Source organism: Coturnix japonica, chromosome Z, assembly GCF_054131305.1.
Source record: "Coturnix japonica strain WE chromosome Z, WE-NBRP24, whole genome shotgun sequence".
Classification (NCBI taxonomy): Eukaryota; Metazoa; Chordata; class Aves; order Galliformes; family Phasianidae; genus Coturnix; species Coturnix japonica.
In genome coordinates this window covers 12,886,359-12,901,083 of record NC_140702.1, presented here as the reverse complement: position 1 = coordinate 12,901,083, position 14,725 = coordinate 12,886,359, and the positions used below count along the sequence as shown (strand labels likewise).

General features: G+C 35.5%; 1 protein-coding gene across 1 annotated transcript in view; it reads left to right on the top strand.

The window, feature by feature from the left end:
* SHOC1 (shortage in chiasmata 1) overlaps positions 1–13,634 on the top strand; it is a 44,319-nt gene extending 30,685 nt beyond the window's left edge. Inside the window, exons 19-28 of the mRNA XM_015849868.3 lie at positions 181–359; positions 871–976; positions 3,613–3,724; positions 4,693–4,814; positions 5,765–5,858; positions 6,963–7,094; positions 8,357–8,506; positions 9,575–9,746; positions 9,958–10,512; positions 12,697–13,634. Coding sequence (XP_015705354.1) covers positions 181–359; positions 871–976; positions 3,613–3,724; positions 4,693–4,814; positions 5,765–5,858; positions 6,963–7,094; positions 8,357–8,506; positions 9,575–9,746; positions 9,958–10,512; positions 12,697–12,797 — 1,723 coding nt within the window. The 3' untranslated portion in view covers positions 12,798–13,634. The remainder of the gene's footprint in view (positions 1–180; positions 360–870; positions 977–3,612; positions 3,725–4,692; positions 4,815–5,764; positions 5,859–6,962; positions 7,095–8,356; positions 8,507–9,574; positions 9,747–9,957; positions 10,513–12,696) is intronic.
* Positions 13,635–14,725: the final 1,091 nt, after the last annotated feature.

Sequence of the window (14,725 nt, the reverse complement as noted above, 5' to 3'; positions counted from 1 at the left end):
GGGGAGTGCAGCTTTAAATTTTAAAGTGAATTTTTAAAGCAATTACAGTTTTTAAATTTAGGAAGGGTAAGATCTTTTTCTGAGCAGACCTCAAACAACTGAAATTCTTCAAAGTAAAAATCTGTTTATTTCAGTTGTACCTGAACATGTTTTTATTTTTATTTTTTTATATATCCTCAGTAAGTATGTCTGTGTTATTATACACAATCAGAACATTGGAGCTGACTTCCCTTGGCGACACTTCTCATTAGTTATAGAATATGATTATTTTGAAAACTCTTGCTGGAAAAGACGATGTGAAGATCTAAATATTACTTACATTACTTATAAAACCATCCTCCCTGAAACAGTACAAATGGGTAAGTGCAGACAATTGGACTGACATACAAGAGAAGAGTATTTTCTATTCTGTGAAATGCTGCATTTGTGTGTGGGATGAGAATGAATCATAAATTCTGCAGGATAAAACTAGGCAAATATTGCTGATTATATTATACAGAAAGATAGGAAGATGTTTTTCTTGGGTTATGATCTTATATTTGGCCAGAACATGGTACTAAGTGTTGGTGATCTCTTATAAAACACTTCTGCCAAGTTTACAGGTTGCTGACAGTTGATAAAAGCTTTATCTACCCTTCTTCATACTGACAGAATGTTACTGTGAATCTAAAAGAATAAATCTAAGCTACAGCTTACTGGAAAGGGATTCAGAAGTATTTAATTTTGGGGAAAAAATAGCATTTAGCAGAAGCACTATAATGTGGATGAATAAAAGCTGTATATTTTGAACATACATCAATTAAAATACTGAAATATATCCTGAAAGTTTTGCTGACTAAACTATTATCTTATGTATGCAAAATGTTTCAGGGAATCACTATGGTTCATCTCTTCTGGAGATTCAGATTCCTTATGTGTTTCTCACCACTGAAGGTCTTCTTAGTATGCCAGATTTTCTTCAGCTTTTGGAGACTCGGTGAGTGAAAATGACCTGCTAATCTTACCGACTAATTACTTTCCAGGGTATAGAATCAGTTTTCTAAGATATAGATCCCTTCTTTGGGTTAGAAGGGATGTTACAGATCAGTCCCCCTAGCATAGGCAGGGTTGCCATCCACTAAATCAGGCACTGGATCATGCTGCCAAGGGCCCATTCAACCTGTCATTGGTTGCCTCCACAGATGGGGCATCCACAGCTTCTTTGTGCAGCCTGTACCTGTCCCCTACCATTCAGAGAGAAGAATTTCTTCCCACCATCTAATCTAAACCTGTCCTCTTTTTATTTAAAGCCATTTCCCCTTATCCTACCATTATCAGACCACACAAGTAGTAGCTCTCCTTGCTGTTTATAAGCTCCTCTTAAGTACTTGAGGGCTGCAGTGAGTTCTCCCTCAGAGCATTTTCTTCTGACTGAACAAGCCCAGCTCCCTCAGCTTGTCTCAACAGGAGAGGTGTTCCAGCCCTCTGATTATTCTCGTGGTCTCCCCTGGACCTACTCCAAAACTCCATGTCTAGGGCAAAGCAGAAGGGGACAATCACCCTGCAGGCCAACCCTCTTAACACAGCCCAGAATCTAGTTGGTCTTCTGGACTGCAAGCACACACTGCTGGCTCACAAACAGCTCTTCGTGTACCAGATACCCAAAGGCCTTCTCGACAGGGCTGTTCTCAATAGTACTCCCAGTCTGTACTCATATCTGCAATTGCCCCAGTTCAGATGCAACACTTTGCAATTGGCCTTCTTGAATCATGTTTGAGGTATTCGCATCTTGTGAGCCTGTGTGAGCCACACTGGCCCATTTTCAAGATTCTCTGAGTCCCTTTGGATTGTGGCCCTCCCTTCTATTGTGTCAACTGCACCACTCAAACCGGTGTCACCAGCAAACGTGCTCTCAATCCCACTGTCTAGATCATTGATAAAGATGTATAAGCTTTCTGATGTAAGGTACACTACCACATTTAGAGTATTAACATTGCAAGGGACAATAAGATAGCTTTTCTGCTGAAGTCAGTGCATTTATTCTATAGATTAGCACATGTGTCAACAAGAGGATACACTGATGTTTTTCATTTTTAAGATGAGCTGGAACTTTTTATGAAAACAACTATTTTAGTTGTCTGTTCTCCCTGAAAATCACAGTGTCATATGCTTTGAAGAGTTTGTATTAACTCTTCGCAATAATTGCTTTGTATTTTTGTATTTTTAAGTACCCAAACACTACAGATAGAGTGAAAGTTTCATTTTCTGATGCATGATAGCTTTTGGAAGAGGCAAAGTTAAAAGTAAACAAGTAAATACTTTCATTGTTTATTTAAGATCTAATATTTGCTGAATTTTGAATACCTCTTCAGCTTGTACAAATATTTGCATATTTGTAAAACATTGCTCATATGCATTATTTTCTTTGGCATAATTTTCTTGTATTTTACTTTCCTAGTAATAAATACACACTATAACAGTCTTCTACCCAGAAAATTTTTTAAAATGAAAGAAAGAGAAGTAGCAGCATCACCTATCAAACCCAGTGCCAGGGATGCACGTTGTTAATTTCACCATGCTGTTGAAGAGACTTTCCAGTTTTTTATATCTGTTTAATTGCAGTTTAACAGGAAAAAAATGATGCTTAAAGTTCAGGATTAGAACATTTGGTTTGAGATATACTTTTAAAGATGGACCTGTTCAAGTTCACTGTTCAGCTTGGCCACTAGCTAAATAGTCAGAGATTTTCAGTAGTTTCTCAGCAGATCTTCTTCACATTCACCTAAATAAATAAGTAGTTTCAGAGATTCTTACAGTTCCCCTTTCAGCTCATGGCTGAATATGCTGTCCATACAAGTTTTTAGGAAACCTTTTCCTAGCAGATTCTGGTCCTATGTGTTTCCTGGGGATGAAGTCAGTTAATGTGACTATCATTTCTCCTCTGCTTTCCACCTCAGACAGCCAGAACTCCTCTAAATTTCTAAACATGCAGTGCTCATTAAGTGAGTTTTTGCTGGCATTGCTCGTAAAACAACATTGTGCTACTGGCTGTATTCTTTCAGTCAAAAAAGAAACATTTAGCATCATGCAAGCAGCAGTCAGTAATTTTTCACCTGGTTTGTATTCCCCATGCTGCACAATTGTGAAAGGAAGGAACGAAATACAGTATACACACAATTACTCAAAAAGAATTTAAGGGAATTTTAATTATTGTCCCGTAGATGTCAGTGTAAGCATTTGCTTTATTTATTTATCTTAGTTTTGCTAATAAATCATTGTTTATAATCTCAAAGAGTGCATGTTAAGTTCAGGTGCTATGAAGCTAACAGTGTAATTGAATTAGGATCACCTATGTTGGAAAAGACCTCTGAGATCATTTAGTCCAACATGTGTCCTGTTGGCTCAGGAGTCTAACAAGTCTTAGCCTAGTAGTATTTCAGTATGTGACTTCTACAGCTATGTTTATTCTTTGAATGTGCCTCAAAGTTAACTTCATCATTTGAGAAAGAACACAATGTGAAAACAACAAAGAGCCACAAGAATTGTATAAAGAGATGAATGCTATTCATGTCCTTCAAGAAAGTCCAGTATTTTAGTTAACTGAGATTCAATAACAGAATTTTACTTATTCAGCTACAGCATTACTTTTGTTGAAAGAAGCAGCAGTTACTCTTTAAGGCTACTTGGAGATACAGACAGATATGTTGTGTTGACAATAGATGAATGCACTGCTATCTTCTTGCAGGTACAAACTGAAAATATTGTGTTCAGATTCTGTATCTGAATAGATCACTTCTTCACCATGTCTCCATACTAATGTATATTCTGTTCTTAATGATATCAAAATCATGCATTTTCTCATTACACAAATTATATCCAAATTCATTAACTCCAAAATTCTGCCTATGCCAGCTTGACTAGTTTAAAATGTTCTCTTCTCACTACTGTTTTTTTCACAGAATTATCACATTTCACTTCAAACTGATTGTATAAATATGGTTAAGATACGTAGCTGAGGATAAGATTGTATACATGAATGTTGTAATAACAAGTTAAGTATATTTGTGTGACTATATTCTCCTACCAATCTGCATGTTAATTCTTCCCATTCCAGATAGTTAGTAATTTAGAAAATAAATTTATTAATTTAGAATTAATTTAGAAAATAATTTGTTCTTCTTTTTATAAAAATAAGAAATACTTTAATTGATGGGATAGTATGTAAATTCTGTTACGTAGCAAGACAAATGCCTTAATGAGTAGAAGAGCAACTACTGATAAGGAAAAAATTATCAAACAGGACTGCAAGCTCTGTGCAGATAGATATTCCTACATGCTACTTATTGCTTGTGGTCATGCAATTAGCAGTGCTGTACTTAATACATTCATTGTAGTTATAATGTGATTTGTATAAGTTATGTTAACTATTGCAGGAGTTTGCAACAGTACCCTGCATTGTTAAAATTTCTTAAACTCAGAGAACATCTTAAAAAGTTAACAGTAGTGTCACTTTTTTACAGGATAAATAAAAAGGTGTGAAGAAATAAATTAGAATATTTTTGATCCTCAGATATGTCTTTGTTATTTATATTATTTACCTATAAGCATGTTTTATCTAACTCACATATAATACAACAATGCGTATGAAGAGGTTGTGAAAGCCATGGTAATATGTTTATTTAGTTTTTACTTTTTATATTAATTTAATGGTAGAACATGGATGAATTAAATCATGAGGAGTCCTGCAGTAATATAATATTGAAGCTGACAGCATTATCACTCCAATATACACGCTGTTGGGTTGTTTTCTGCTCCAGAGAAAGACTGAGCTTGGAGTAAGTAAATAAATTCTTTTGCTGTCTCGGTATTTTTTACAAAAGCTATTACTAAGCGAAGCTGCATACCAGAACAAGCTAAGACTCTTTGTTATTTGAATTTTGCTGTAGGAACACACTTCTCTTAGAAGAATATGAATATTCTAGCCTTGTATTTCTTCAGTGCTCTCACCTTTTCACTTTGTTACATTGTTGTCCTGATTATATCTAAAAAACTCATTGGAGGCCCCCAAAACCTAGCAAGGTTGATTTTCATGTTATATTGTTTCTGGTCCTCCACAAGACAAAAGATTAAAGAAATTGTAATAAAATAGGAGGCTTTGAGGCAGGTAACTAATATAGGGGAAGTTTTTATTAAATATTTCAAATCATCAGGTCCAGAACATTCACAGTATTAAATATATTATCAACAGCAATTATGCTTTTGAAGTACTTGAAGTAAATTAATCACTATAAATACATGATTATGAATCACTTCTATGTTAGCATTACTGTGTATTATTTCCAAGACGGAGATATTCTTCAAGTGCTCTTCCAGTACAGCAATATTTATTTTTTTGTGGAAGTGCTACTGTTATTGATAGAGCTCTCAAGCAGTCCTTCATTGCCTATTGCAAGGTTTTTTTCCCTAAGGAAAAGAAAATATATATATATGTACTCTGTGTATAATTTTTCACTGGTGACTGACCCTGATTCAGCCTTTTTGCTTCAGGCCAGGCTTTCTTTGCTGCAAGCTGGCTCCATTTTCTTATTTACAGTGTCTCCTTCAGTTCTCAGTTATTTCATGCACCCTAGTTATCTTTTCACAGATAGTGATGTTCAAGGAAATGTACTAGATGTTTAGAATTCCAGGAAATGGAACAGAGATTTATTAACACAGAGAACAGACAAGACACATTTATTGCATGCACATGTAAAATATTAATGGTCTAACTGGTCTGTTCTTTCAGGTACAGTCTCAGGGGAGATACACTTCTCAGCCTTGTTTTAATTTATGCCACTTTGATAGAATTTACACAGAAGTCGGAAGACTTTGAAGTGAAGGTAATTTTTTTTTCCCCAACAGTTATTCTATTTTAATCTTTGCTGTGTGGTATTTCCAAATTATTTCATGAAAGTACACATTCAACAACAGAAGCAGGAAACAATTCAACATTCAGAAAGTAAGATAAAGGACGTTAGTTCAGTACTTCTGAAGTCAGTAAAAAAAGTCTGATTGACTCTAGTACAAGCTGAATCAGATTTGTGCAGAAACTAGACAGTATTTTACAGTTGGAATTGAAGGAATGAGGTTTTACCTTTGATTTTATGAATACTAGAGTGTTTATTAATCCTCTTATTCGCCTTAATTTGAAGTTTTAGGCTAATATTGTTGATAATGTAGTGGAAAAGAAAGCATACATTTTCTCTGTAATATCAGATATCTTGTTTCATTTTTATTATGTCACTACAAATATTACACTTTAATTTTTTATACATAAAAAATATGGTATGTGGAATAATTCTCATTTGAAAAATGGGGCAAAAATTTCATCTGTCTTCTTTTTGCAAAACGTAGCCTTTTTAGGCAATTTAAAAACTTATTTACATATTAATTTTTCTTTCAAGATTATCTGTTTATGTTAAAGATTTTTTCAATCCATTTATACAGCAGCTTAGTTGATAATATGTTTGGAAACTGCCTACCTCTTCAAAGGGTTGCACATCTCTATCTTCCTAAACTATCTGGGCATTTCAGAATTGCCTATTTTGAATTCATACCAACAAATCCTATAGCATGCAGGAGATCTGTGGAAAAGCTAAATTTTGTCTATTTGTATAAGTAAGGAGCATAATTTTGAGCCACATTTCAGGTCAGTTGTTGGAGTTCAACTGTATGATGAGCATAGATCTGGATTAGTTAGTCCACCTTACTAGCTACTGTGCTCAGGGTCACAGTTAAGCTTTTCCATCTGCTAACTGCTACTGATAATTAAGACATTTGGAGTTTTATTCCTTAATCTAAGCTTTAACCAAAATTTATTATTATTATTATTATTATTATTATTATTATTATTATTATTATTATTATTATTATTATTATTATTATTATTATTATTATTATTATTATTATTATTATTATTATTATTATTATTATTATTATTGTAGGTAGTTCTTACACCAGGGATTGAAGAGGCAGCACTTCTAATTCGTCAGATAGCTGACAACATTTTGATGACTTCTAGTTCCAGTCCTCATGAATGGCTGGATAAATCTTGGCTTTCTGTCTTGCCCTCTGAGGTTTATTTAACTTTATGTTATATTACACTGTTTTCTCCCTGTTTCTCAGAGTATGTTCTAGGTGAAACATTCTTTAAAATATGTTATTATATTAATTTATACATTTTATGTATGTGTATGTATGCATATATGCTATAGATACATAAACACACACGTGTATGTAAAGTTTGTGACATCAGTCATCTTTGTTGGCAGAATTAGGATTTCCCCTGCGCTTTCACAATTAATCTTTAGAGAAATTTATCCTTCACATCTCTAGGCTGCTATGTGTGACTCCAACATCCTTTCAGCACTACATTTGAAAAACTATCTAAACTGTAAAAGATAAAGATATAGCGGCTCACTTGGGCAGTAAGCCAGATTCATTGATATTGATCCATTACTGAAGTCAGTGAAGTTGCTTACACAGTTTTTTAACACAAGCTAATAAAAATTTGCTTAATTCATCACACAGTATTTGGAAATAGATATTACTGGACCACATCCACCAATCATGTTTAAATATTGACATTGTCTTGTGTGTGTATATTGAGGTTTCCAAATTAAAGATGAAGATTTAGTCATTTTACATGAAAAGTCTGAACTCTTGAAAAGTCGAGATACCTTTTAGAGTTTGCAAAATTCAAAAGCGTTTTGAATAAGTCCTTGGAATGGCCTTTCAAATGTGAAATACTGGATTATAATTTTTCCAAATTAGGGACTATGGATGCTGTTAAAAAAAAAAAAAAAAAGACTGAGAAAAGTAGTTGGTTGTATTTTATTTCTGTTGAAGGCAATATATTCTGATGTGTTGAATGCAGAGCTTTACGAAAGTCAGGAACAGGAAAATGACGTTGTTTAGATACCCCAGTTTTCAAGTTACTGCCCCTTGTGTGACAGTCAGTCTACATAGTAATTCCTGCTTCTGGCACCTGTCTCTTTACAAATGTAATGCTGTTTACAAATGTAACTTTTCACAAAACAACTAGTTTTGTTGGCTTATCTTCACCTAAATAATTCTTATCAAGACAGAGAATAAACAGTAAGTCCAATAATGTGTTTAGAAGTCAAGTTTAAATGATTCACTGGATCCTATACAAACAGTATATAAATATCTTTTTAATGTTCTTCATTTTTATCAAACTAGTTTGCAAAATTTACTCTTTAACAAGAATAGTACACTGTTAAAACAGAGATTCAAAGATTACATGATGAGACCTATTGATAGGAATGTGATTATAGAAACAAAAATAAACATCTGACAAAATTATTTCCATTTCCAGATGGAGAAACACTTGCTTACTTTTCCATGTATCAACCCCCTGGTTGCTCAGCTGATGTTAAGAAAGGAATCTTCTTTGAACAGGCTTTTTCTTGCAAGCTTTGATCAACTCCAGGAATTCCTACCAGAGGTTCCAAAAAAAGTCTTAAAGGTCAGTCAAAAGTAATTTATGTTTTAGCTCAGTCTATTTGCACAGTTGTCATTCTTTCCCTTTTTTCTTCTTTTCAATCTGATACTACATGGCTATTTTCTAGTGTCATTTAAAAATGAATTAATGTTGTACTACTTTCAGGACTTCGGTGTATTGTTCATTTTAAATTATTGCCCTCACTAATCCTCGGCAGATTTTGTTGAGCCATTGTTACATTTTTGTGAAGGTTATCAGAACTGGAAAAATTCCTTAACAGGGAAGATACTCTGAAAAATAAAATGGAAAAAAAGTCAAAACTCTATCATATCAAGTACTCTATGAGCATAAATGTTTATATATCTCTATAAAACAAGAATTGTTTTCTAATTGTTTTCCTTTCCTCCTGCCATCTATTTCCTTGCACTGCAGTATAACCCACCACTTGTAAACTCACTGCACAAATCATTTGAAAGTTTAAGAGGAATAATTCTGTCAGCTGAAGTGTCCAAAATTCTGTCTGCAGCTACAATTGTTTGCTGCTACTGTTTTCAGTTGGGCTCTTAGAAAATTACTGACTCATTGTAGTCAGCTGGGCTTGGAAAATATGACCTATGAGGAGTGACGGAAGGAATGTGGGCTGTTTTGTCTGGGGAAAAGGAGGCTGAGGGGGGACGTTATTGCTCTCTTCCAATATCTGAAAGGTGCTTACAGCAAGAGGGGGGTTGGTCTCTTCTCACTGGTGATGGGTGACGGGACAAGGGGATGTGGCCTCAAGATGTGCCAGGGTAAGTTTAGGTTGGATATCAGGAAACACTTATTTACAGAATGAATTGTTAAGTACTGGAATAGGTTCCCCAGGGAGGCGGTTGAGTCGCCATCCCTGAATGTGTTTAAAAACTGTTTTGATGTGGTGCTCAGGGACATGATTTAGCAGAGGGCTGTTAGGGTAGAATGGTTAGGTCATGGTTGGACTCAATGGTCCTTAAGGTCTTTTCCAGCCTGAGCTATTCTCTTATTCTCTGCTCTTTCATATTTGAGAGTGTAGTCCTGCACTATAAAATCTGCTCAAATTCTTTTCTTTGGTTTCAGCATTTTAGTGAAATTACCTCTTCATACAGCACAAATGCTGCTGCTCCACCAAAAACAACAGTGAAAAATGTATCACCTCCAGAAAACTGGAATACCTTTAAAAGACTCTATCCAGGTTATAAGCAAAATTCTCAGTCTTTAGAGTCGCTACCTAAGGCACAAACCATCACAGGTAATTGACTTACTGCCAAAATGTATCATCACTGAAACCAGGTGAAAGTCTGTTAGAATCTTTATTTTCTAACCACTGAAAGATGAATTGTTATGAAGAGACAGGCTATATTTTAATGCTCACTGGATTCCTTTTTTTTATTGAAAAATTTAGAGAGACATGCTGATTTTTCAGTTTTTCAGAGAGAATGATTCAAATATTTCTCCACCAGGGCCATCTCATGTGAATTCTGAAGCCACGTTTCTTCCATTGAAACATAATCAAGGTTTTATCAGCTCTGACCTTTCAAGCTATATGCACGAGAGACCGTGTTTTTCAGAAGTAGCTCCAGAGAGGAAACAGAATTTCTTTGTTGTACCAAAGGGCTGTGAAGATTTTGCTCATCTAAATGCTACGAATTCTTTTTATGTTAAAGGTCAGGCTTTCAGGAAACACTACATCTCTGATCATTCCTCCAAAACTTCTGAAAAAGATTTCTTTGCAACTTTCAGTGGCTGTGTACCTCCTGACAGCTCTACGGCTTTTCTGGAAGAATTTAGAGACACAGCATTTAAAAGCCCAGGAATTCTGACTGATGAGACTCCATGGAAAGACTTTTCATCCACTTGCACATACAATTCCTTTGCAACTAGCTTAATTCACTCTGATTCCCTTGTTGATCGAGATGAAATTCAAATTCTGTGTTCTCAAAACCAAGGTCAAGAACCTTCAGGAAAGAGAAAGCAAAGTCCACCATTCTTATGGGCAAAAGGAAGAAAACGAACAGGTATGTACAAAGCAAGGAGAATTCACTGCAATTTTATTTGTAGCTTCATTGGAAAAAGTACTATCTGTAAAACTCAACTTCATATTTTCTTTAAATAATTACTTAATACAATCTAACAATATTCATTTTCCTGCTGTGCAAAACACCTGCACTTATTTTCCTTGTGTAATAGAAGATTCCTAAGTATTTAAGTTCAGTTTGGAGCAATAGGAAATTAAACTATAAATCGTGGAATGGCTTGGGTTGGAAGAGACTTTGGAGCCCACCCAGCTCAAACCTCTTTCCCTGGACAGTGTTGCCATTCACTAGATCAGGCTGCCCAAGGCCTTATCCTAACTGGCTGTGAATGCCTTCAGGAATGGGACGCCCACAGCTTCTCTGGGCAGCTTTACTGCCCTCTGAGTAAAGAATCTCTTCCTTCTTTCTAATCTGAATCTCCCATCTTTAAAAGCATTACTCCGGTCACTACTTGCCCTTATAAAATGTCTCTCTCCAACTTTCTTGTAATAGGCTGCCTTTGAACACTGAAGGGCTGCACTGAGGTCTCCCCTGTGTCTTCCTCACAGGGCTAAACAATGAATCTTGAAATTATTACAAGTCATATTTCATCTAACAGAAAGTTTAGTGTGTTATTACATATAAAATTCAGGCTTGGTTTTCTGTTGTTTTTTTGTGGGTTTTTTTAGTGTTTCTGTTTGCTCGTTTGTTTTGTTTTCTTATCCATGGCTGAACACAGTTTCTTATCCATCTAAAACACAATTATCCAGAGGCATTTTTTGTAGGGCACAGTATATACCCATGGAGCCTTGAAAGTAAGAAAATATCATTAGTCCCTACTAGACTAAATATTATTTTGTTGCATATTGTAGGGTTTTTTTTCTTTTTCTTTTTCTTTTTTTTTTTTTTTTTTTATCTACTACTTCTTCAAGGCAAGATGCCAAGTTCTTAAAAAATATAAGGCTAAGGTTCTTAAATAAACCTCCTAACCCCTAGTATAGATAGCCTGTGTTTTCTCTGTTACTGTCTGTAGTTAAAACTCCCAGTGACAGAACAAAGCTGGAATGGTATTAAATACTACCACTAATTAGGTCAGGCTCATTCATGTAAAGCATATGTAACTAATTGATATAATTGTGTTTAGTGGGCTGCTTAAGGCAATTCTGACACTAAATACAGGAAAAGTTAATTGGATATGGTGAACTGCTTTCAATTTTCAGCCTATGAAAATTAAAATGATCAGCTGGAATTATGAGTAGACCTTTTGCATCTCCATTGGAATAAAAACTGTGACCTGCAGTATTGCTGGATAGTTAACAATATTTCAGTAACCTGTAACTGACTCTGAAAATTCTAACCGCAGCCTGATTCAGGGCTGGTGAATTTGCTTGATATTTTGGAGCAACAGGCATGCTTTGCTTTATCATCCACTAGCCAAAGGAAAAACCAAGGTCTGTTAAGTAAGCTGTGCATGCTAATGCAAAAAACACTCCAATACAGTGAAAGCTTTCTGAAATCTCAGATTTAGAAAATATATACGGTTGAATTTGATAGACACGTTGGAAACCTTCAGGAATTTCTGTAAGTTTCGGAAGAAAAACATTAATTAAACCTCAAACAATTAATGGTAATACTCTAAACCATTATTTTTACTGACACATATGAAATCATTTAGTAAGTGTATTACAATAGAGGTTTAACATTTTGTAAGGCCTAAACAGAATTTTCCTCCATTAAAGCATATTGATAAATTAACTTCTCAAATATTTTTATTGTAAAAAATACTTAAGAATGTAAAAGGAACTTTTCTTAAACTAACTTAGGAACAGTTTCTGTCTCTGTTTTAAAAGAAATAGCTTTTGTAATAACTGAATTGTACTGAGTGTAATGCTAATGAAATAGAAATACGTTTGAAATCTTGTACTGAAATATTCCAGTTAAGCACAGTGCAGGTTGGTTATATATATAAGGTTCTGTACTACTATTATGTGGTTAAATGCATCAAACTGATCAATAATCGTAAACAGCAGTTTATATCTGTACATATTTAATTTTATAGTGGTTAGCTTTTTTTCATACAAACTACACTTATTACAGATGAAGCCTGTTACTTCTTCTAAGAAACACATAGTTGTATTTATATTTTTAGCTTGTTATGCTGATCCTTAATTTCTACTTCTTTACCAGATTTGGGATTTGAAGAAGTACCAAGGAATAAAAAAAGGAGACTGATGTATGAAAGAGTCCCTGGAAGAGCTGATGGACAAACACGTCTTAAATTCTTTTGAACTGAATGGTGACTTGAATGCCACATCTCTTTCTTTTTTTTTTTCCCCTTGATCCTTAAACCATTTAAGTTGAAGTTTATTAAATTATTGTTGTTGTTGTTGTTGTTGTTGTTGTTCATTTTTAGAGGGAAAATAGTGTTTGGGATTTCTGACTAAATAAGGATTTCTTTTTTTAGTTCTCACTAAACAAACCAGTTCCTTTAGCCAGGAAGATTACTGATGTAAACACTTACCTGTTCATATACATTGTATAAAGTTACTTCATCATTTTTATCCAAAGAAGAAGAAGAAGAAAGAAATAACATGCTAAAGCATGTTGAGTTTTCAAGCAACCTATGTTTCCTCCCTGAGTGTGCAGGCTTTCACGTTTTATAGCAGGACTGGATTTGTCTGAATCTCAAAACTGATGATAAAGTCTTCGAAATTCCTTGTGTATAAAGCAAGAGATTTTTCTGTTTGTCCTTTGGGTTCAATTCTACTTCATGCCTTCTGAGAGCTCCTCTGGAAGCCCTGTGATGTTCTGCTATGATTAAGCACATATTCATTGTCTGGACAAATACAGTCAGTTCTTAGAGGAGCAGCTTTGGCTTCTCAGTGAAAACGTGGCTCTGATTGTTAACCAGGAACTCCTAGAAGTATGATGTCAGTTCCAGGAGTAATTGTAGTTCACAGTAGATTCCACAGGTTATTTGTACCAAAACTGGTTGCAGGATTTCAGAAAATAGTTTTCATGTGTAGCATTAATAAAATCTTCTGTAGGACTGTAAATTTGCCAACATTTCCATGTTTGACCGGCACAAAGTAGTTACTAAAATAAAAGTCGCATTTTGCTCACTATTTCTGGCCCATTTCTGTGGTTGCTTGACCTAACCATTTTCCATCTCTTTACAACACAGATTTGGCTCTGTTTTTCAGAACTGCCTCTCAGCTTGCCAGGCTCATGAATTTCTTCTTTTAAGAGTGCGGCTCTGCGAAAACTCCTTCACAGATGACCACGGTGGAGAAAATTACAGGTGCCACTCCCTGGCTTTGTGTTTGTGTCCTTTCACACAGACAGAGGCTGGCACCAGAACTTTATGTGCACATTCATTAAAAGCTAGTTCAGATAACCTATTGATTCCTTCAAAAAGAAAGGCAAACAATATATTGCCTGCATTCAATCAGTGAAGAAAAGAAAGAAAAGTGCTATCCGTAGTTGGATTCTAATAGGTAGGAAAATGTCAGAGCACATTTAGATACTAGCAACGTAGGATAAGAGCTTGCAATGACCATTTAATTTTCACTCTGCATTTTCACCCTTGCTCGTGGACTTACTGTACTTCTCACTGCGAGGGACAACAGAAAAAAGGTGACCCTGTGTCAGGCACACACATGTACAGATTCGTGCAGTCATTTAATTGGTTTTATCATGGGTGTCCTGTGGACCTTTGTGCAGTATGTACCCAGGAAGGCAAGCAGTGCAGCAAGCACACTCCTCTGTGGATATCTGAACCTGTATCTTCCTTTCATTGGACTTCACCATAACCAGCATGCTGCCAGCCTGTCTCGCACCTGCTGGACAGGGCTTTCGTCTGCTGCTGTTGTTAGTCATGGACACAGCTGGGATCCCACAGAGACTCAGGTCTGGATTATGTGCCATTCAGCACAGCAAGGGGTTGGGGCCTCTGAAGCCTCTGAGAGGCAGCTGCTTTTAACTTAAGATGTTTTCTCCATTTCATAGGCATCCACAGTGTATGTCCATACCACACACGTCAAGAGCAGTGTTCCAGCTGAAAGATGCCAGATAGAGCAGGGCAGGACAATCAAAAGGCAAGATCCAAGACCGACCACTGCTGCACATAGCAGTTTGGCTGCTCCCACTGCCAGCTCAGCAGAACCCAGCACCGAGGAGAACAAATGTTGCTGCTAGTGGTAAGCTCTATTCTGGG